We start from the raw sequence: 24,477 nt of genomic DNA, 5'->3' as shown, positions 1-24,477 counted from the left end.
GTGTAAATCTAAAAAGAGGAAGAACCCTGGTCTTGATGGTAATAGAGGAAAATGATTTTAAACATTGAACCAGAAGATTGTGCAGTATTTATTTGTGTGTCTTATATTCCTCCTTGGAACAACAGAAATGTCCTATGTGAAGGAAAAATTGTACGTAATAGGTCATTTCGAACCAACAAAGAATGTGGAAAGAATCTACTGTGGTGCCAGTAACAAAGGTTAAGTCTCCTAAGGCTTCGAGTGATTATTGCCCTGTGGCCCTTACATTTTTTATTCTGAAAACATTTGAACACATTGTCAAATCTACAATTTTACACAATGCATGACATGTTGGACCCCTTGTGGCCTCTCTACAGGGCAGGACACTACAGCTCTGCTGCTGTGTTGCCTTTCTCTTCCCCCTGCACCTTTTGTAACTCTTGGTGAGCCAATGGCAGCAGTGCAGCTTTTTGACAGTATCCAGTCTAATATGTGACTGTTGATACTGATACAAAGATTTCTTTTTAAAATCACAATGATCTGATATCAATGATGATACTAATATTATTGTGCAGTATTTGGGCCCTGTCAGAGACAAAAGGCTTCATTTTGATGCAAATGCAGATACAGTATGTAAAAGGACAAATCAGTGATTGCAGTTTTTTGAGGAACTTGCAAAGTTAAAATGCGGACACGACACTAAACAAAATGTCCAAGCCTTCTTTTATTGAGTCTGTCCTTTCTTTTTCTGTGACCTGCTGGTTTAGTAGTCTAAATGCTGAAAGTAGGAACAAAACAGAAACAGTTATGAAGCAGTGCTGTAAAGTTACAGTGGCTACACTTAATGACCTTCAGCACCTGTGTGAAATCCTTGATTTGGACCCTCAGCATGTTGAGTTCCAGATGCTTCCATCAGAGCAGGTTTACTCTCCCCATAGGTAGTGTTAATAGACATAGATTGTCCTTTGTCCCATCTGCTGTTGCTTTTCTAAACAACTATAAGCCTGGATGTCATTGCACCTCTCTGTATTTTTCCAATAATTCATGGTGGCAGTGGGGTAGATATGGATCTTGTATTGTGTGTTTTCAACTTTTTGTCCTTGACTTAATCATGTGGGATGTACGGTTTTCTCAAGACAGTCAGTTATATCTATTACTCCATGACAATCATTTTATTCAACATGTCATTTAAAAAAAAATTCAAACCTTCAAAAAGCTGTATACAGATGAGCAAATTGTTAGCAAGTTGTTGAAAGATACATTCAACATGATGATAGATAGTTCTAAAGTTGATCTGGGGAAAATGCCTGCTTTGTGGAGGTTTTAAGATGCAAAGCCACTTATTTTTTCCAGTTCTAGTAACAACTGTGGGCATTTGGGGGGGAAAAAAGGTGTACAGGTGGATTTCAAATGTTATTTGTAAAATACACTCCCGTTCAAAAGCTTGGGGTCACTTAGAAATGTCCTTATTTTTGAAAAAAGAGCACTTTTAAACACACAATATTAAATTAATTAGAAATACAGGCTGTTAATGTGGTAAATCACTATTCTAGCTGGAAATGGATGATTTTTAATGAAATATCTCCATAGGGGTACAGAGGAACATTTCCAGCAACCATCACTTCTGTCTACATTATCTAATGGTGTTGAAAGGTTAATTGATGATAAGAAAACCCTTGTGCAATTATGCTAGCACATGAATAAAAGTGTGAGTTTTCACAGAAAACATGAAATTCCTTGGGTCATCCCAAACTTTTGAATGGGAGTGTAAATAATCAAACAAACACAACTTCAACATTTTTCTTATTTAACCGTTTATGGCATCACAACTCAACGATGCTGCACAAAAGACATTTACCTGTGCTTCTATCAGTGACTTGTAATTTCAGTTCAAGTGAAAAATGTGATGGAAAATTAGCTGCTTTTCAGTGTCTTACACTGTAATGCACAGAATATCTGTGGAATTTCAGAAACTCATCACATAAAAACTATTGAATGGCATCGCCTCCTTTGGAGAATTTTAGGGACATCTTTCACTGTTTTTGAAAATGTTTTCTCAACAAAATGATTAGTTCATGAACTGATCTCATAATCAACCCAGTATACAAAAATAAATCAAAATTCACTACAAAATAAATAATTCTCAAAGACTAATGATGATTTTTCAGATAAAAACAACAAATAACCAGATAAACACCAAAGTTGCAATCTACCAAAGTTTTATGTAACCATTTACCAGAACCAAGGAGAAACATATTCACTGAAATAATACCACAAAGCAGCATTTTACTTTTTGTATTGCAGATTTATTCATGAGTATATTTTGCCATATCAAGCCATGTTACATTCTTTAAACTAACTAGAGCTCTACCATGATGCACTTTATCTCCAAATCTACTTGTTTATCGCTGATTTTTTAAAGTCTTCCATTGCAAAGCAAAAAAAGCCGTGTCTGAATGTCTTCAGATGAACAGATTCAGGACTGCTCATTTGGATGAGTTAAGACGTAAATTCTTCGGGACTGTACATATCTAGTCAGAGGAGGAAATGAAAATTAGAACTGAAGCAATTACTCATTTCATGAGCAAAGGATTTAAAAATGTAACAATTTAATCTAATAATTAAGCTAAAGGACAGAAATGTACTGATTGCTGCTGATGTTCTCTATTATTTCAGTGTGGATTCATCATTAGCAGGTTTTGAATTACTTGATCAAAACTAAACAAGAGATTTGGATCAATTTGGACTCTAAAAGACTAAAAATAGAAATAAATCACACATTTAATGATACACAGATTCAACAGATCCTTGTTTCAACAATGTACTGCACTGTTTCTACAGTAGTTGCAGTTTTCTGTAGGTTTGAGGACGAATCAGAAGTGCTTACCTTCGATTTCCCCTGGCCGTTCTCTGGATGTTTCTGTGTGCTACACAGACAAAAAGATGAAAATGTCATAAAAGAATGTTATTCATAACTTAAGCTGTTAAAAAAAAATCAGAGCAGGCCAGACCTACATATTCAGAATTTATTGATATGTTTATACGGTCAGTGGTGACAAGCTTACATAATAATCAGGCATGTTTTACACCGATTTGTTTGTGAAGTTTTAAAGTAAATCAGCATCATCTTGTGATTACCTCTCCAGGCCGTCCTAGCGCCTCTAAAGGCCACCTTAGCACCCCTCCATAGGGATCTCAGGCGTCCAAAAATACACTCCCCTGGTTCAGCCATGAGGACGACCAGCGACAGCACGAGAAACAGCATAACAAACTTCATCCTGTAAAAAACAACACGTTGAAGTTCGAACGGTATTATCACTTACATACTACACTGCACTTTTGTTTTTCCTCCATATAACAATTGATTCCACTCGAACTCAATCAGGCAACTCTACAAGTCGTAATATATCTGAAGTTGCAATTCTTGCTGCACATCCTAGTGCCTTTGCATTCAGTAAAGTATGGTAAAGCGTTTGCATTTTACCTGTCCACAGATTGAGTCAGAGTCAGAAGACAAATGTCAAAGAGAGCAAACTCCACAGAGATCTGAAGTTGGAGTGAGTTTTTCTCATGAAATGCTTTATTTATTTTCGTGGGTGGTGCTGAGGTCATATTCCCTGTGTCAGTGTGGTATTTACCACTATAACATTATACGTTTTTTTCACTTTGAGTAAGTGCTTATCTAATATGAGTACTTAGTTTTCAAGCCACAAGAACGTGGTTAGATTCAAGTCAACGTCCTTCTGTGGGGAGACTGTAAATGGACTAAAATGTTATGTAATTTAGGGGAAACTGGGTTGCGGCAGTGATTAAGACAGTCGCACGTGTACGTCTGAAGACTTAAATAAATAAATCAATTACTTCAGCTACTAAATTCCTATGCTTTCTTTTAAAGATCCAGCTATTCTAGCAATAGATATGTATTGTGAAGGTCTGTTTATATGTAACGCTTGTTGTGAGACAGAAGAAGAATGATGCACACAGAGAGAGTCATGTCTGTTGTCCAACAAATAGATCCAATCCAAAGATGATGTGGCTTTGTAAAATTTTGTTAAGAAAAGGTCATATTTTCACAACGTTATGATAATTTTAAAACATAATCGAGTAGTTTTAGTGTCTAAACTTAACTAAACTTGTAGTTATTGTTGTGTAAATGTCAACCAAATTGTGATATTTGCTTCATTCTCACTCATCATCATTCTGTGATAGGGGAAAAGCATGTTCTGTCTTTTTTGTCTTCCTGTCAAATCACTTCCATCACAATCATACTAAGCAGAACAAAGAAAAGGATGGTCCCTCCAAACAGTGACAGGACAGTTTTTTTTTTTCTGGTGGGACACTTACATGCTGACAACTGGCATTTTGATTACAATGACTAATTCACAATAAATAAAAATAATTCAATGTCATTGTAGGTGTGGAGGTTGTTTCCCATCATGAAGAGGATTTTTACAAAGGTAACACATTGCTGCTGACCTTTGCCTCTATCCTACCCTTTTACTTCCACATTTATTTAACCTTTACCTTACCAGGTAAATGCAGTTAAGAACTAGGAATTAGATGCATAGAGAATGGTGTCATGGGCGTATACAGATAGATATGTGAATTGGTTAGTGCATGGGTTATATTGTTGATGTAAATGTTAAAGAGTGCTGGACCAAGTATTGAATCCTGTGGGACACCTTTGTGAATTGGTAAAGAAGGGTCTGAGAGAAGACCCTCCACCCTCACTGACCTTATGCGCCCAGAACAATAGCTTCTGAACCAACTTACACAATTCTTGGAAAAACTATATTTCACAACCTTTTCAACAAAATGACACTGTCAACGAAGTCCAATGCCTTTGCAAAGTCAACAAAAACAGCTGCACAGAATTCTCACCTTGCAAACCTTGTGGCTTCTTCAAACTGAAAGCATTTCAAAAAAGGGCATTACTTTAATTACAAAGGAACATGGCTTTTTGGATATGGGGTTATGTTTTAAGGCCAGAGGCAGCAGCTGATTAACAACACAAACACTGACAGCAGGTACATAAAGGCAACTCAGCTTTGTGAAATGCTAACATAATCCTCCTACCAGCACCTCTGCAGCTCACTAATTAACACAGTGCCATTTCTACACTTCACATTTTTTGAACAGTGTAAGCAAAGATATGACTTTTTCTTCATTACTGAACTGGTGGGTGGTATTTGTTACCAAGTTGAGGAGCCATTTTAGCTCTGTCCACCTGTTTCCTGTTTTTCTGCCAAGATTAGCCAAGCAGATGATGGCTGTATCCTCATTTTTAACTGTGAGTGGTAAAATATTCTCATTTAATGAAGAATCAGAAAAACTTTCTTCCCACAAAGTTTAAAACCCTCTTTGCTTTAAGAGATCCGAACTAATCCCGTAGAACCCACATAGGTGCATTCACTTATTTTGTCTGACGAGTAGTTACTCAGGACTCATTTTCATGTTAGTTTTGCTAAATTTGTCAGAGGGGACCAACTCACTCCGTCCATCATTTCTTTTATTAATGCACGTATAGACAGTTTATCACAGACAACATTCTGAAATGTCAGAGCAACTAAAGCTGAAAAGCAGGTGTAAGTAACACACTTAATAATGACTGAATTACATTCAGCTTCTTCAGTGCCAGGGTATTGTGTATTAGGCCATCTTCAATACAAAAAAACAAACTTAGTCCTGAAAAGAAGAAAACAGAGAGTTTGTATTAGTACAACGAAATGAATTGTTTACATTTATGTCTCACTTCTCCACAAAATGAACAGTGAGATTGATGAAACAGATGATGTGAATCATAGCTAGCCTAGCCGCGCTAGACAACCCACGGCAACGAATTTAATTCTCTGCCAGGGTGGGTCTAGTTACCCTCCATAAGGCTCGAGGCTGGATTTTCCTAAAATTGGCCGGACGAATCACAATGAAGTGTAGAGTCAGAAGGCGGGCGTAACTAAGTGACGACAGAGGCGCGACGATTCTGACAGAAACAACCAGCGCACAATAAACAGTTATCTTTCGACTCGGCTTTGGCCACAGCCCTTAAAGATTTGAAGCTAAAATTAAACTTGAAAGATGAACAAAGGACAGCACTGAAGTGTTTCATTGAGAAGAAAGACGTATTTGGACTTATGCCGACGGGATATGGCAAATCCTTAATATACCAGTTGGCTCCGCTGGTTGGGAAGCTAATGGGACTTAGCCACAATCCGGCGCTCTAGGAACTACGTCAGCCTATTTGTTGCGCTGATTGGTTGTATACCTACCCAAATGCTGCAGAGTGATTTGATAGACAACCTTTTAGCCCGCCTCCCTCCCTGTCGAGCATGCCTAGACCCTTGCGTCTTCAGAACATGGGTCTAGCGCGGCGAGGCTAAATCATAGCATGTCAAGGTTGAAATTATTCTCTCAGAGTTTCTGCTGTATTTGGCAAAATTGTGCTTCTTGCTGTATTTTGCAGCATCAAGACCCATTGACAGATGACGGCACGCTGATCTAAACAAAGAAGCAAAATGTGAATATAGTATTTCGCATGTCAAGATTCAATCCAAAGCAGACACTCTTGGAATATGTTTATAATGTTTTTATCATTTTACTTTCCCCTACAAACTTGAAACAGACGTCAATTTGCCCAGTGTGGTGTGCATCCACATTAAACTGTTGAACTGCTTGAAAACAATAGTATTTTAGTAATTACTTTTTGATAAAGTGAGCAGTGAAGTCACATCCAAAACATATGTACTGTACTTCAAATGGCTACAAGTGTTAAAAATGTAGACTATAAAATGTCACCAAGGGGAAGTTATGACTCTGAACTGTGATCACGTGGTTTAAATGAAGAAGTAAAAATATGTCCAAAAAAGGAAGAAATGATTCTTTTTCATGCGGAAAATATGATGAAACCAGTGTGACTAAGAGGTTTGAACAAAACTGTGAGGAAGAAGTCGACATCCTCATTGTTAACCAATAACACATGCAGCCAGTGACCGACACATTTAAAACTTAGAATTTGTGTTTACTAAATTCTACTGGACTCCATTGAAACAAATAATGTTTTCTGTGTTTTTTTGTGTTGGAAACATATGAAAACAAAACATAAAACTCCAAAAATACAGCAGAAACCTTCATCCAAGTTTGTCAATATTTCTGTCTCATTACCACTTCTTTTTGCCCAACATTCGGGTTTGTACATGCTAAGATGTTATAATTTAGGCGTTACTGACAGATATCTTCTGTTTCTGATATCATTTGTATGCTGATGACACTCAATTGCATTACTCATTCAAACCCAAAGAGAGCAACAAATTATCAGTTTTAAATGACTGTTTGCAGGCCAATTAAAACTGGATGTCTGGCAACTGCCTTCAGTTAAACACAAGTGAAACAGACGGTCTTATATTTGCCTCTGAAAAACGCCTGCCATCTATTCAGCAGCGTGTTAGGCCATTAACCCTGAGTTGCAAAAGTGGGTCAAAAATGACCAGGTGAGGTTGTTTTTTTGCAATGTCTTTGTAATGAAAAGTTGCTATCATTTCTTTTTCAAGCTATTCCTCAAAAACATGTTTTTGATATCATTCCGTTTTAATTTTTTAATTACCTTTTATACTTTTAAAGAAACTTGAATATTTGTATTGCTACCTCAAGCTCTTTGTCACTTACAATATTGTATAAAAGATGCTTAAGGGCACAAATTTGGAGGGATGGAGAGCAGCAACAGTTGGAGGAAAAGAGTGGAAAAATGTCAACAAAATGGAGGCTGACACTCTTCTATTGCTGTTCGGTGTAATATTCTTCTTTTTCAATTATAAAAATCTTCCAAATGAGTCAGAAAGTGAAAAATAAACATATTTCAAACATGAAATCATTCTGGTGTGGACAAAAATATAATACAAACAATAATATAAATTATTATTATGAACCAAAATCACAAAAACAGTATAAAAACACAATGATTCTTATTAAGGTCACATTTGACCCATTTATCGAAAAGTGAAGGGTCCAATCATTCTTGCATCTAAGGATTAAGTGCAATATAGCTAAATTAAAATGCATGGTATTTAAGGTGGAATTGGAGATGATTTTACGTGCTTTTTTTTTTTTGGCCTCATTTAGATGGCTGCAATGCCCTTTTTACCTGTTTAAATCAGTCCAAAATACAGCAGCTTTCTTTTCACAGGAACTAACTAGAGATCCCACATTCCTATCCTCTCTTCACTGGCTCCCACTCAATCCTAGTGTTCATTTTAAAATATTTGTGCTAACTTTTAAGGCTTGTCGTGGCCAAACACCCCAATATATTGCCGTCCTCCTTCACCCATAAGCCCCAAGTGGAGGTCAGGCCAACAAAAATGACTTGTTGTCCCACTAACCAAGTACAAAAGCCATGGTTATTGTGCTTTCTAAGCTCTCACACCAAAGCTCTGAAATGCTGTTTCTCCACAGCTGAGATCGGTCGACTCCTGTGAAGCTTTTATGAGGCAGCTGAAAACATTTTTATTCAGACAGGCTTTTGCTTGACCTGTAGCTGCTCTATATTATTTATTGTTTTTGATGCACTGTACGTCAGCTTTTACTCCCCTGTTTTATCTATTTATTATCTTAGGCTACGTTTATACGAGGACCATCTTAACAGAAAACGTAAAAGTGGCGTCTTGTCATTTCACGTTTAGACGAGCGGTTTTGAAGGAAATCTGCGTATATACGGTGACTCTATAGTGTGTGGATTGGATATGCATGCCAGGCAGCTGGGTGGCGCTGTGATAAAACTCCGCCATGTCTACGCGCATGCGTACTATCTCCCTTTTCGGATCTCCTGAATGGAATCTGTACAGATTCTGCACGTTTGTTGGTACGACTCCTGTAGTGTACATAGAGCTGCCAGAGTTGCTTGAAGGTACGAAGGATGGAAATAATCACACATCTTTGTTTACTTCCTTGTACCGGCCGGCAAACCAAAGCACCGGTGCACGTATGTGATGTAATCGCCTACGCGACGTGGTCAGATCTCGGCAAAGTTTTGCGTTTTGCTGTTTAAACGGAAACGTAACGGCGGAGAGTTTTCAACTTTTCCATTCTGGAAGCCGGTTTCAAATTTTTGCGTTTTTAAGCCCCCAAAACGCCGTCCTCGTATAGACGATAGGGTGTTTTGTTGAAATATTTTGACGTTTTAACCTGCAAGCGTCCTCGTGTAAACGGCCCCTTAGTTATTATTATTTTGTGCTTTTTTTGTTTTTATTATTCCTGTAAAGCATTTTGTGATTTTGTATCTGTGAAAGGTGCAACACGAAAACATTTTACTTACTTTTTTAACAGTACAATACAATACAATGACATTATTGATCCCTGAAGGGAAATTCAATTGTCTGGTCTCATTTGTTTACTTTTGAATTAAATCGACTGATTGCTGATGGCAAGAAAGATTTTCTGAATCTTTCAGCCGTCCACCATCGATGTTTTGTTGTTCACTGAGGCAGATGTGAAGTGGATGATCCAGGTTTGTCAAAATGACCTCCATCTTTCTAAGTGCCTGTCTCTCCACCTCATCCTCCAATGTGTTCAATCTGATTCCAACCACAGAGATAATATCACTCTATAACTGCCTTATTTCACCAAAATGTCAAACAACAGAAACATGTGTGTAGCAAACCTTCCTGCAATGAAGTCCTGAGTGCTCTCTACGTGCCCTTTCAATAATAAAGGAAGCATACATGTGGTGACCTGATCAGATGTCAAGTCACTGTGAATCTGTAAGAACATTTATCAGCAGCACACACATTGACGGGCTGTACAGTAGAGTAGTGGTTAGCACTTTCGCCTTGATCCCGGTTCGAATCCCGGGGTGGGCCTGGGATCTTTCTGCATGGAGTTTGCATGTTCTCCCTGTGCATGCGTGGGTTTTCTCCAGGCACTCCAGCTTCCTCCTATAGCCCCAAAATATGCTGAAGTTAATTGACTATTCTAAATTGCCCGTAGGTGTGAATGTGAGTGTGATTGTTTGTCTGTATGTGTAGCCCTGTGACAGACTGGCGACCTGTCCAGGGTGTCCCCTGCCTTCGCCCGAGTCAGCTGAGATAGGGTCCAGTGCCTCCCGCGACCCTCGTGAGGATAAAGCGGTGTATAGAGAGAATGGATGGATGGACACACATTGATGCAAATGAGTAATGTGGGAACTGTCCAAACAGAGTTAAAGTCAATAAAGGAAGCAGAAAGTAACGACTCGATTACCACATCCAGAGAATTGTTGATCAGAAATGTCACAGAAGAGAAGACAAGAGTGTCATGTCAGTAAAGATTTCACTAGTAAATAAAACTTTTACTATTAATCACTACAGCAAAAAGCTTGTTCGTAACAAGTTTGTTTTCACCCAATCAAACTGAAGGTTTCCGTGGTAAAGTTCAGAGTCAATAGCAGCTGTTAAATGTTCACCATCAGCTTGTCCAAGACGAATACATGGTTTAATTTAGGGTGTGAACATATTTTTGAAGTTTATTTTCTGTCTCTACAATCCTGAATTTTAATTCAAGCAACTTTAGCAAGATAAATAAAACAGTCGCATCCACCCATTATCTATACACCGCCTAATCTTCATTAGGGTCACTGGAGTCTTTCCCAGCTGACTTAGGATGATGGCAGGGGACACCCTGGACAGATCACCAGTCTACCACAGGGCTACATATAGAGACAAACAATCACACTCACACCTACGAACAATTTACAGATACCAATTAACCTGAGCAGGTTTTTGGACTGTTGGAGGAAGCCGGAGTACCGGGAGAAAACCCACGCATGCACAGGGAGAACATGTAATCGTCATGCAGAAAGATCCCGGAAAGGCCGAGATGTGAACCGGGGATCTTCTAGCTACAAGGCGAAACTACTAACACTGTACAGCCCCACAACACTAACATAATTCAGGAAAATTATATTTTGCCAGATGGTAGTTTTATCAATTATGATTTTCTTCTCTGAGTCAGTTTTTTTGCTCTTGACGTGGTTTTGCTCACTATCAGCTCATTTTTCACAGCAAAATAAAGTCCTGCACCTCTGTGGAAACAACAACAGCTTTTCTCTGGAAGAAAGAGAAAGAACTCAGAAATGTCTTTTGGGCTGTATGACAGTTAAAGTGCCAAAAATCCTTCTAAAAAAAAAGAATTGAATTTCAACACAGAAATATGTTACAGAATGGAGACTAGTGGTCTCAAATACACCAGGGTCTGTTGGGGATTTTCTGCTAGGTTTCCTCTGGGTGCTCCACTTCTCTCACAGGTATTTTTCTACAGTTGCCCTTGATCAAAACTCTGACCACAGACCTCCACTTTGTCTCCTTTGACTTCCTAAAATGGTTTAAAAGCAGAGGACAAATGTCCCCAAAGGAATAAATGAAATTTAACTTAACTACAAATATCATGCAGCAGGTAGCAAATGCTTGTTTTAACCTTTGGCTCCACATCGTGTTATCATAAGGGCACTACCAGGAATATTGCATATTTGTACACGTGTACGGTGCAGCATTATTTAAGACGCTCATGTTTAACAGCTAATGGTGGCATGTTTGGATATAAATATGGATTTTACTACAAATACTCACATACTATTTGTGTCCAACAAGACACATGATCGTGAAGCAGAAATTCAGATGTCTTATAGCAGCTATTGACAACAAATGAAAGAAAAAAATGAAAAGCTTTTGCATTGCTATTGAGTAACACACAATTCATAGAATTTTCATGTTAATAATTTAGATGTTTTCCATAATTAAGACAAGTAACAAACGTTCTGATGCATAACAGTGAAGATTTATTCAAAATGAGCAACATTTCTTCCCAAATCAATCAAAATTTTGAAAACTACACTGCAAAAATGTTTCCAAGCCATGTTTTATTTCTGAATTCTGAAGTACAAAAGAATTTCTGTTCTACTAAAGCAAAGTTTTAGCATGGCTCTTTCAGATGGAAGTTTAGTCAAAAGCGTCCTGCTCCCGGTTAAAGACGCGACGATCCATTTGCTCTTGTTGCTGCTGCTGGTCCTGCAGGTCCTGCTGCTGTTGGTCTCTAGACAGGGGTCGCCTGTGGGCAGAAACAAGACAAGATTCAGCTCCACATCCAACAGGAGCAGTTGTCAAGTGTCTGTAATAATAATAGAAGCACAATTTCTTACCAACTGAAGAGGGGGGTGGGGTGGGGGGGTGGAGCTAAATAAAATGGAAAAGAGAAAATTAAACTTGTGAAAATATACTCAGGCTAAATTCATCATCATCATGGGGTAATCATAAAAAATACTGTTGTAAGATTATTTAATTTGATGCATTGCTTTCAATTGTTCATCATGAATGCATTGCAAAGCCTTAAAATGACGTAAAGCAGCATATTATACTGTATATTACATTACATATAAAGCGTTGCTCATACTTGTCCATGCTTTAAGTTTTATATTATTGCTGAATATTGCATGAGATATTTAATACCACTGCTGATGAAGTTTACATTAAAAGAAGACATTTCCGATGCCTTTCTTCAAAGAACATTTCATCGAAAACTCTCAGATGTATAAATACTTGTCTAATTTTTGCAAAATGTGACTGTCAGATCAAGACAGATAGATAGATAGATAGATAGAAAGTATATGGTGTAGTACAGCAGCCACTGTTTCAGAGCCTTTCTATGAAGAATAAATAAAATATCAATTCATCACAAAGTCATTCAATCGGAGCTGTTATTCAGAAGTTTGTTGATATTTCATGTCAATTGAGAAAACATTTGATCAAAGAATAGTTTCAAAAAGCATTTTATTAAACAACCAGTGTCAACTTTTCATACTTTCTCTTTATGCATATTTTGAATACATCCGTAACCTTGCCAGCAAGTTGATTTCTCGCGATATTTGTGAGTTCACAAATCTCTCAAGAAACCATCTTGCTCCGCTCCCGCATTCACTGTTCATACAGAGCCAAGTTGGCATGGGCCAATCACGCAGCAGTATTCGTGTGTGGGGCGGGATATCCGGGTGTGAAGACGACACCAAGCGCCAGTAGATCAAAACAAACATGGCAACGAAGGACAACCATCGTGTAGATGCTGATATTAAGTCAATTTTAGCTGAATCTCCTATCGCTTCTTCGAAGGAAGAACAACGAGAGGCGCTTTGCGGATTTCTGGATGGTAAAGATGTTTGTGCTTTTTTACCTACGGATTTTGGTAAGAGTTTAATCTACCAATTGGCTCCGCTCGTTGTGAAGATCCTGCGATTGGCTAAAAACAAACCTGTCAGAGGCGGGCCATACTGTTACATTGTCCAATCCGTGCCTCTTTCCTCTGAACGAATTTACATGGAGTGGTCCCAGATTGATATTGTGGAGTACTATCAAGTACTACACAATTATTAATCTGGCTGTTGCCAGGTTAATACATCCGTGTATTTAGAATAAAAATGCTGCATTTGTCATTGATAACCTCTACTTAAGCCTTAAAAATTTGCATGCCTGTAAATTTACAGTCAATGTAATCTGTGAAAAGTCACCGATATAGTCTGGGAAGCGAATGTGGGGACTAGAATCGTCTCCTGGTTCAGCTGGTTCGCCCATGAGGACGACCAGTGACAACACGAGGAACAGGGAGACACACTTCATTCTGGAAACAAGAACCAAACCCATCACACATCACACTTTCAGATTGTAAAGGCTCTGAAACAAATATATATATATATACACACACACACAAATTAAAAGTTGTTATTGAGTAAGATAAATGTCAGTCATCTCAAGACTGCTTTACTCCTTTAAGTAAACAGTGATGGGATGTTTAGGTCTTACCTTTCTGATGGAGATGGAGGTCAACAGGCTGATGTCAAAGACACCAAACAGAGTCATGTTTGGGTTTCATATATCTTACAACCTCTCACGTTTGGTCGTCTTGATTGTGTGTTTTAATCAACACATCCTGATTTCAGTGTTACACAGGAATCTTGCTGTTATCAGATTGGAGACATTGTGAAACATACATCTGCATCACGACCCACTGGTGACTCAGACTGTGACGAAACATCTATTGATGCCTCTGGACACATCTTTAGTGATGTTGCTGTAATCATCGGGTGTTTTGGGTCTTTCAATATCATACACCCTCCTCCAAGTGACCCAGACATGGCTGATCAGACCCCAGCTTGTGTCCAGACAGCTAGCAGCTATGACTCCATGACTCTTCTCTCTTCAGCCACAGCCATCTTGAGGCTTTTTTTTTTTGCCTCTTTGGTGGTTCTGTGGATGGCTCTCCTCTTTCTCTCTACCTCCATTCCCAACCCGCTGAAAGCTTTAATTAGGGAATGGGCTACAAAATCCCTGCATCCCACTTCCACTGGAAGAGACCTTGCTCTCTGTCCTGCCTGCCAACAGCTGTTGACCAGTTCTGCATAGCCCTGACAAAGGCAATTGCCTGCTTGGAGGGTTGGAGCCGCCTTGCCCACTCAGTTCTTGTGCTGATGTCCTCAGCGATGGTCTTTAGGAACTGATTGTGAAATCTGATGTGGTGAGGCTCTGCCTCTCAGCCCAGGTCACTTTTGTCTCCATCTTGTCCATGCTCCCTGCTGTTTCATTCCCACCAACTTGCAGGTTCTCACCTCCTCCACTGCTGCCCTCACCTCCTCCTCAACTTGGTGGCGCCTTTCCCTCCCTCTTTTGGACTCTAACCAACCCTGGCATCATGCCACCACTCATACCAGCTTCCTGTGTTGCAGTTTTGACTAAGTGTCCTCAATGGCCTCCTCGAGCCTCCACTTCCTCACTTGGATCCCTGTATTGGTCACCTTTGGATCATTAGAGTCCCTGTACTCCATCACTTCTCTGGCTTTGACACCTTGAATTCCTACTCCAAGGATTTGAAGAGCAGTTGTACTTTGTTGTGGGATCCATAGAGCATGATGCTGCTCAGACTCTTCAGCAGCTCCAAGCGTCTTCTGACATGGTTGTTAACCTTCCAATCTAGAGACTCGACAGTTGAGATGGGAGCTGCTTAGATGGGAAGGGGCCACTGTACTGCATGACCTAAATATGTAGCGCACAGCGGGAATAGATGGGACTCGGCAAGACCCACAATTTAATCAATTGTTCCTTGTATGATCAATTTATTTCTTTCATCAATTTATTATCTTAGTTGTTATTATTTTGTGCTTTTTTTGTTATTTCAGTAAAGCACTGTGATTTTGTATCTGTGAAAGGTGCAACACGAAAACATTTTACTTACTTACTTTTTTAACAGTACAATACAATGACGTTATTGATCCCTGAAGGGAAATTCAGTTGTCTGGTCTCATTTGTTTACTTTTGAATTAAATAAACTGATTGTTGATAGCAAGAAAGATTTTGTGAATCTTTCAGCCGTCCACCATCAATGTTTTGTTGTTCACTGAGGCAGATGTGAAGTGGATGATCCAGGTTTGTCAAAATGGCCTCCATCTTTCTAAGTGCCTGTCTCTCCACCTCATCCTCCAATGTGTTCAATCTGATTCCAACCACAGAGATAATATCACTCTATAACTGCCTTATTTGACCAAAATGTCAAACAACAGAAACGTGTGTAGCAAACCTTCCTGCAACGAAGTCCTGAGTGCTCTCTACATGCCCTAATAAAGGAAGCATACATGTGGTGACCTGATCAGATGTCAAGTCACTGTGATTGTGTCAAAACATTTATCAGCAGCACACACATTGATGCAAATGAGCAATGTGGGAACTGTCCAAACAGAGTTAAAGTCAATAAAGGAAGCAGAAAGTAACAACTCGATTGCCACATCCAGAGAATTGTTGATCAGAAATGTCACAGAAGAGAGGACAAGAGTGTCATGTCAGTAAAGATTTCACTAGTAAATAAAACTTTTACCATTAATCACTACAGCGAAAAGCTTGTTCGTAACAAGTTTGTTTTCGCCCAAACAAACTGAAGGTTTCCATGGTAAAATTCAGAGTCAATAGCAGCTGTTAAATGTTCACCATCAGCATGTCCAAGAGGAATACATGGTTTAATTTAAGCTATAAAAATATTTTTGAAGTTTATTTTCTGTCTTTCCAATCCTGAATTTTAATTCAAGCAACTTTAGCATCCACCCATTATCTATACACCGCCTAATCTTCATTAGGGTCACTGGAGTCTTTCCCAGCTGACTTAGGATGATGGCAGGGAACACCCAGACAGATCACCAGTCTACCACAGGGCTACATATAGAGACAAACAATCACACTCACACCTACGAACAATTTAGAGCTACAAATTAACCTGAAGGTTTTTGAACTGAGGGAGGAAGCTGGAGTACCGGGAGAAAACCCACGGATGCACAGGGAGAACATGTAAACGTCATGCAGAAAGATCCTGGAAAGGCCGAGATGCGAACCGGAGAGCTTCCAGCTGCAAGGCGAAACGACTAACCACCAAGCCACTGCACAGCCCCACAACACGAACATCTTCTTCTTCTCCTTTCGGCTTTTCCCTTCAGGGGTTGCCACAGTGAATCAATTGCCTCCATCTAACCCTGTCTTCTGCATCCTCTTCTCTCACACCAACTACCTTCATGTCCTCTTTAACCACATCCATAAACCTCCTCTTTGGTCTTCCTCCAGGCCTCCTGCCTGGCAGTGGGAAACTCAGCATCCTTCTACTAATATATTCACTATCTCTCCTCGGGACATGTCCGAACCATCTCAGTCTGGTCTCTCTGACTTTATCTCCAAAGCCTCTAACACAGGGGTGTCAAACTCAGTTTCTGGAGGGCCACTATCCTGCATGTTTTAGATGTTTCCCTCTTCCAACACACCTGATTCAAATGATCAGCTTATCATCAAGCTCAGCAGAAGCCTGATAACGAGCCTGATCATTTCAATCAGCTGTGTTGGAAGAGGGAAACATCTAAAACATGCAGGATAGTGGCCCTCCGGGAACGGATCTTGACACCCCTGCTTTAACATGTGCTGTCCCTCTGATGTACTCATTCCTGATCCTATTCATCGTGGTCACTCCCAAAGAGAACCTCAGCATCTTCAGTTCTGCTACCTCTAGCTCTTGTCTTTTCCTCAGGGACACCGTCTCCAGACCAAACAACATGGCTGGTCTCACCACAATTTTGTAAAACTTTCCTTTCATTTTAGCTGAAACTCTTTTATCACACATCACACCTGACACTTTTCTCCAGCCGTTCCAGCCTGCCTGTACACGCTTCTTCACCTCTTTTCCACACTCTCCATTACTCTGGACTGTTGACCCTAAGTACTTAAAATCCTCCACCTTCTTGATCTCTTCTCCCTGTAACCTCCCTCTTCCACTTGGGTCCCTCTCATTGACACACAGATACTCCGTCTTACTGCGGCTAACCATCATTCCTCTCCTTTCCAGGGCAAACCTCCACGCCTCTAGCTTCTCCTCCACCTGTTCCCTGCTCTCACTACAGATCACGATGTCATCTGAAAACATCATAGTCCATGGAGACTCCTGTCTAACCTCATCTGTCTTCCTGTCCATCACCAAAGCAAACAAGAAGGGGCTCAGAGCTGATCCCTGATGTAGTCCCACCTCCGCCTTGAACTCCTCTGTCACACCTACAGCACACCTCACCACGGTCTTACAGTCCTCATACATGTCCTGCACCACTCTAACATACTTCTCTTCCACTCCAGACTTCCTCATACAAAACCACAGTTCCTCTCTGGGCACCCTGTCATAAGCTTTCTCCAGATCTACAAAAACACAATGCAGCTCCTTCTGACCTTCTCTGTACTTCTCTATCAACATCCTCAAAGCAAATATTGCATCTGTTGTACTCTTTCTTGGCATGAAACCATACTGCTGCTCACAGATGTTCACCTCTGCCCTTAGCCTAGCTTCAACTACTCTCTCATAGCTTCATCGTGTGGCTCATCAGCTTTATTCCTCTGCAGTTGCCACAACTCTGCACATTTCCCTTGTTCTTAAAGATGGGCACCAGCACACTTCTCCTCCATTCCTCGGACATCTTCTCACTATCTAAGATCCTGTTGAACAACCCAGTCAGAAAGTCTACTGCTACCTCTCTGAGACACTTCCATACCTCCACAGGTATATCATCAGGACCAAGTGCCTTTCCACTCTTCATCCTCTTCAATGCCCTCCTCACTTCATCCTTACTAATCTTTGCTACTTCCTGGTCCACAACAGTCACCTTTTCTACTCTTCATTCTCTCTCATTTTCCTCATTCATCAACTCTTCAAAGTACTCTTTCCATCTTCCCATCACACTATTGGCACCTGTCAACACACTTCCATCCTTATCCTTTATTACCCTAACCTGCTGCACGTCCTTCCCATCTGTCTCTCTGCCTTGCCAACCTATACAGGTCTGTCTCTCCCTCCTTACTGTCCAACCTGGCATACAAGTCATCGTAAGCCCCTTGTTTGGCCTTTGCCACCTCTACTTTCATCTTACGCTGCATCTTCCTGTACTCCTGTCTACTCTCTTCAGTCCTCTCAGTGTCCAACTTCTTCTTACTGTGGCGAGATTACAAGGGATCTTTATACTTCATCAGACCAACTATGATTTTGACAATGCCACCTGAGGCTAGCACCCAGGAAATCTAGCTCTGGTGAGTTTCCAGTCACTAGGCCAACTCAGATCACACCGGTTCAATTAACACAGGAGGGTGAGACATGTCCAATTTAACAAGGTTTATTAACAAATTGTCTAAAAAAAAAAGAAAATAATCCACATCAGTTAACATATACCAACTAAAACGAAGAATGGGCAACGAGGAATTAAAAGGCTTACCCTGCGGCAGGACAACCAAAAGGGGAGAAGAATCCTCAAAGTAATCACCCGTGACACTGCAAATCATACACACACAAAATCCAAAAAAAGAAGGGGACCGTGAAGAAAATACCACCACCAGGGAATAACTGCCGCAGTAAACCACAGCACCTGTAACAGAAGACAAAGAAAAATTAATAAAACATGCCCAAACTAACCATAACTGGTGTGGGGAAAAGGAACAGAACAATGAATTAAAACAGAAGAATGACTTAAATCCAAAACATGAAACAAAATACACTCACAAAAGCAAACAAGAAAACAAACAATTAAACCAACTAATACAAGGAAATAAACCAAACTAGCAAAAGAAATGATTAAAACAATATCGAAATCATCAGTAAGAACCCAAATCCGTTGAACGATTTGCAAGAGCCTGTGTCACCAGGCCTCAGCCATCCAAAGTCCAAACGGGTGACACGGCCTCTGCACCAAACAGGCCCAGGCTGCACTCAACAGTGCTGGGCCAACATTGTACTCCGCTCTAGGTTGGCAGCTGAAAATAAAACAAACAAAACAATACCAAAACCAAAGAAAACCGAAGCAAACCAAAACAGCAGCACGGGTCCACGTGGTGATGACTGGACGCTGGACAGCTAAAAGAAAAGATAAAAATCTATAATTAAATAGATAGACCTACAGATCAACCAATTTAAATGGCCAAAATTCACATACCCGGTGAGCTGAAGATATAAACCCTGGAAATACAGCCCATCCACGTCTTGGCCACACACCTGGAGCTGACCAACAATCACACACACACACACACACACTGCAGGGCTCCAGCTTATCGTCTCCCCCAGGCCAGCAATCAGCCACACTACAAGGAGTGGTGATTTTAATCACTGCAAGTAAATACATGCAACAAAAAAGGACCAGAGCACTCACATTGTAGACGGCGCGCCTTGACAGCATTACAGCAGCTGGACACAAAGAATGTGGCTACAACCAGAAGACCGCCAGGCCAAACCACAGCCACCACAACAGCGACCAGTGTGGAAGACTGAACTTCACTGCTGCGCACCTGAATATAAACAGCACATGGTGCCGCCCAGCAATTAAGGTACCCACACTGCTGGCACAGTGCCTCACAGTGGCCAGGAGGAAAATATCCTCCTGTCACATTAGCTAACCTCTTTCTCTGGATCCACTCCTGCACCTCATCATTCCACCACCAAGTCTCCTTATCTCCTTTCCTTCCAGATGACACACCAAGTACTCTCCGACCTGTCTCCCTGATCACATTTGCTGTAGTTGTCCAGTCATCTGGAAGCACCTCCTGACCATCAAAGCCTGTCTCAACTCTTTCCTGAAAGTCATACAACACTCTTCTTTTTTTAGCTTCCACCATTTGGTCCTCTGCTCTGCCTTTGCCCTCTTCATCTTCTTCACCACCAGGGTCATCCTACACACCACCATCCTATGCTGTCTGGCTACACTCTCACTGACCACTACTTTGCAGTCACTGATCTCCTTCATATTACACCGTCTACACAAGATGTAGTCTACCTGTGTGCTCCTACCTCCACTCTTATAGGTCACCCTATGTTCCTGCCTCTTTTGGAAGAAAGTATTCACTACAGCCATTTCCATTCTTTTTGCAAAGTCAACCACCATCTGTCCTTCTGTGTTCCTCTCCTGGATACCAAACCTGCCCATGACCTCCTCATCATCTCTGTTTCCTGCACCAACATGTCCATTGAAGTCTACACCAATGACAACTCTCTCACTTCTAGGGATGCTCTGCATCACTTCATCAAGGTCCAACCAGAATTTCTGCTTCTCCTCCCGCTCACATCCTACCTGTGGAGCATACCTACTAACAACATTGAACATCACACCTTCGATTTCTAGCTTCGTGCTCATCACTCGATCTGACACTCTTTATACCTCCAGGACATTCCTAACAAACTCCTCCTTCAAGATAACTCCTACTCCATTTCTCTTCCTATCTACACCATGATAGAACAACTTGAACCCTGCTCCTAAACTTCTAGCTTTACTACCTTTCCACCTGGTCTCCTGGACACACAGTATGTCCACCTTCCTCCTCTGCATCATGTCAACCAGCTCTCTACCTTTTCCTGTCATAGTTCCAACATTCAAAGTCCCTACTCTCAGTCCTAGACTCTTGGTGTTCCTCTTCTCTCTCTTCCTACAAACACACCTTCCTTCCCTCCTTCTTCGACCAACAGCCGTCCATTTTCCACCGGCACCCTGTAGGTCGACAGCACCGATGGCGGTCGTTGTTAACGCGGGCCTCGACCGATCCGGTATGGAAGTCAAACATTTGATTCGCATGTTTGATTTGGCCAAAGTTTTACGTCGGATGCCCTTCCTGCCACAACCCTGTGTATTTATCTGGGCTTGGGACCGGCACAATAAGACACTGGCTTGTGTCCCCTTGCGGCTACATTAGCCCCACAACACTAGCATAATTCAGTAAAATTATATTTTGCCAGATGGTAGTTTTATCAATTATGATTTTCTTCTCTGAGTCAATTTTTTTGCTCTTGACATGGTTTTGCTCACTATCAGCTCATTTTTCACTGCAATATAAAGTCCTGCACCTCTGGAAACAACAACAGCTTTTCTCTGGAAGAAAGAGAGAGAGCTCAGAAATGTATGTGAGCTGTAAGACAGTTAAAATGGAAGAAATCCTTCTAAAAGAAAATATGTTACAGAATGGAGACTAGTGGTCTCAAACACACCAGAGTCTGTTGGGGATTTTCTGCTAGGTTTCCTCTGGGTGCTCCACTTCTCTCACAGGTATTTTTCTACAGTTGCCCTTGATCAAAACTCTGGCCACAGACCTCCACTTTGTCTCCTTTGACTTCCTAAAATGGTTTAAAAGCAGAGGACAAATGTCCCCAAAGAATAAATGAAATTTACCTTAACTACAAATATCATGCAGCAGGTAGCAAATGCTTGTTTTAACCTTTGGATCCACATTGCATTATCATAAGGGCACTACCAGGAATATTGCATATTTGTGCACATGTACGGTGCAGCATTATTTAAGACGCTCATGTTTAACAGCTAATGGTGGCATGTTTGGATATAAATATGGATTTTACTACAAATACTCACATACTATTTGTGTCCAACAAGACACATGATCGTGAAGCAGAAATTCAGATGTCTTATAGCAGCTATTGACAACAAATGAAAGAAAAAAATGAAAAGCTTTTGCATTACTATTGAGTAACACACAATTCATAGAATTTTCATGCTAATTCCTTTAGATGTTTTCCATAATTAAGACAAGGAACAAATGTTTTGGTGCATAACAATGAAGATTTATTCAAAATGAGCAACATTTCTTCCCAAATCAATCAAAATTTTGAAAAATACACTGCAAAAATGTTTCCAAGCCATGTTTTATTTCTGAATTCTGAAGAACTAAAGCATTTCTGTTCTACTAAAGCAAAGTTTTAGCATGGCTCTTCCAGATGGAAGTTTAGTCAAAAGCGTCCCGCTCCCGGTTAAAGAAGCGACGATCCATTTGCTCTTGTTGCTGCTGCTGGTCCTGCTGCTGCTGGTCTCCAAACCGGGGTTGCCTGTGGGCAGAAACAAGACAAGATTCAGCTCCACATTCTACAGGAGCAGTTGTCAAGTGTCGGTAATAATAATAGAAGCACAATTTCTTACCGAGCGCAGGGGAGGCGGTGGCGACCTAAATAAAACAGAAAAGAGAAAATTAAACTGGTGAAAATATACTCGGGCTAAATCCATCATCATCGTGGGGTAATCATAAAAAAAATTCTATTGTAAGATTCTTTAATTTGATGCATTGCTTTCAATTATTCATCATGAATGCATTGCAAAGCCTTAAAATGATGTAAAACTACATATTATACGATATATTACATTACATATAAGGTATTGCTCATACTCGTCCATGCTTTAGGTCTTATATTATACTAGATAGATAGATAGATAGATAGATAGATAGATAGATAGAAAGTATATAGTGTAGTACAGCAGCCACTGTTTCAGAGCCTTTCTATGAAGAATAAATAAAATATCAATTCATAACAAAGTCATTCAATCGGAGCTGTTATTCAGAAATTTGTTGATATTTCATGTCAATTGGGAAAACATTTGATCAAAGAATAGTTTCAAAAAGCATTTTATTAAACAGCCAGTGTCAACTTTTCATACTTTCTCTTTATGCATGTTTTGAAGACATCTGTGGATTTAGAATAAAAATGCTGCAGCTGTCATTGATAACCTCCACTTAAGCCTTAAAAATTTGCATGCCTGTGAATTTACAATCAATGTAATCTGTGAAAAGTCACCTCCAAAAATTCCGGGGGAGCACATGTGGATAAATAAAGCGTCTCCTGGTTCGGCCATGAGGACGACCAGCGACAACACAAGGAACAGGGAGACACACTTCATTCTGGAAACAAGAACCAAATCCATCACACATCACACTCTCAGATTGTAAAAGCTCTCTCTCTCTCTCTCTCTCTCTATATATATATATATATATATATATATATATATATATATGTGTGTGTATATTAAAAGTTGTTGTTGAGTAAGATAAATGTCAGAGTCGTTGTCTCAAGACTGCTTTACTCCTTTAAGTAAACAGTGATGGGATGTTTAGGTCTTACCTTTCTGATGGAGATGGAGGTCAACAGGCTGATGTCAAAGACACCAAACAGAGTCGTGTTCGGGTTTCATATATCTTACAACCTCTCAAGCTTGGTCATCTTGAATGTGTGTTTTAATCAACACATCCTGATTTCATTGTCACACAGGAATCTTGCTGTTATCAGATTGGAGACATTGTGAAACATACATCTGCATCACGACCCACTGACTCAGACTGTGACGAAACATCTATTGATGCCTCTGGACACATCTTTAGTGATGTTCCTGTAATCATCGGGTGTTTTGGGTCTTTCAACATCATACACCTTCCTCCAGGTGACCCAGCCATGGCTGATCAGACCCCAGCTTGTGTCCAGGCAGCTAGCAGCTATGACTCCATGACTCTTCTCTCTTCAGCCACAGCCGTCTTAGAGGCATTTTTTGCTGCTTTGGTGTTTCTGTGGATGGCTCTCCTCTCTCTCTCTCCCTCCATTCCCAACCCACTGAAAGCTCTAATTAGGGAATGGACTACAAAACCCCTGCATCCCACTTCCACTGGAAGAGACCTTGCTCTCTGTCCTGCCTGCCAACAGCTGTTGACCAGTTCTGCATAGCCCTGACAAAGGCATTTGTCTGCTTGGAGGGTTGGAGCCGCCTTGCCCATTCAGTTCTTGTGCTGATGTCCTCAGCGATGGTCTTTAGGAACTGATTGTGAAATTTGATGTGGTGAGGCTCTGTTTTCCAAATCTCAGCCCAGGTCACTTTTGTCTCCACTGCATTCTCCCATCTTGTCCATGCTCCCTGCTGTTTCATTCCCACCAACTTGCAGGTTCTCACCTCCTCCACTGCTGCCCTCACCTCCTCCTTAACTTGGTGGCGCCTTTCCCTCCGTCTTTTGCACCCTAACCCACCCTGGCATCATGTCACCACTCTGACCAGCTTCCTGTGTTGCAATTTTGACTAAGTGTCCTCAACAGCCTCTTCGATCCTCCACTTCCTCACTTCCATCCCTGCATTGGCCACCTTTGGATCATTAATTCAATTCAATTCAATTCAATTTTATTTATATAGCGTCA

General features: G+C 40.5%; 2 protein-coding genes across 2 annotated transcripts in view; one reads left to right on the top strand and one right to left on the bottom strand.

Moving 5' to 3' along the window:
- LOC110957911 (exostosin-1) overlaps nt 1-24,477 on the top strand; it is a 405,942-nt gene that overhangs the window by 200,164 nt on the left and 181,301 nt on the right. The gene's annotated exons all lie outside the window — the stretch shown is intronic.
- On the bottom strand, nt 22,074-23,540 carry LOC110946094 (moronecidin-like). Its single transcript, XM_051960978.1, has 4 exons — nt 23,422-23,540; nt 23,098-23,201; nt 22,448-22,472; nt 22,074-22,356 (listed from the first exon to the last, which is right to left on the bottom strand). The coding sequence occupies exons 2-4, from the start codon at nt 23,198-23,200 to the stop codon at nt 22,257-22,259; spliced, it is 228 nt and encodes a 75-aa protein (XP_051816938.1). The 5' UTR covers nt 23,201; nt 23,422-23,540; the 3' UTR covers nt 22,074-22,256.

Source organism: Acanthochromis polyacanthus, chromosome 16, assembly GCF_021347895.1.
Source record: "Acanthochromis polyacanthus isolate Apoly-LR-REF ecotype Palm Island chromosome 16, KAUST_Apoly_ChrSc, whole genome shotgun sequence".
Lineage (NCBI taxonomy): Eukaryota > Metazoa > Chordata > Actinopteri > Pomacentridae > Acanthochromis > Acanthochromis polyacanthus.
Note: the sequence above shows the minus strand (reverse complement) of the source record. Positions and strands in the feature narration are given on the sequence as shown.

Bases quoted from the DNA above. Each gene is read 5' to 3' on its own strand.
- LOC110946094 (XM_051960978.1), bottom strand. From the start codon at position 23,200: ATGAAGTGTGTCTCCCTGTTCCTTGTGTTGTCGCTGGTCGTCCTCATG. The intron at 22,473-23,097 runs GTGACTTTTCAC...TGTTTTATTTAG, and splicing joins CTCCCCCGGAATTTTTGGAG to GTCGCCACCGCCTCCCCTGC. The intron at 22,357-22,447 runs GTAAGAAATTGT...TTCTGCCCACAG, and splicing joins CACCGCCTCCCCTGCGCTCG to GCAACCCCGGTTTGGAGACC.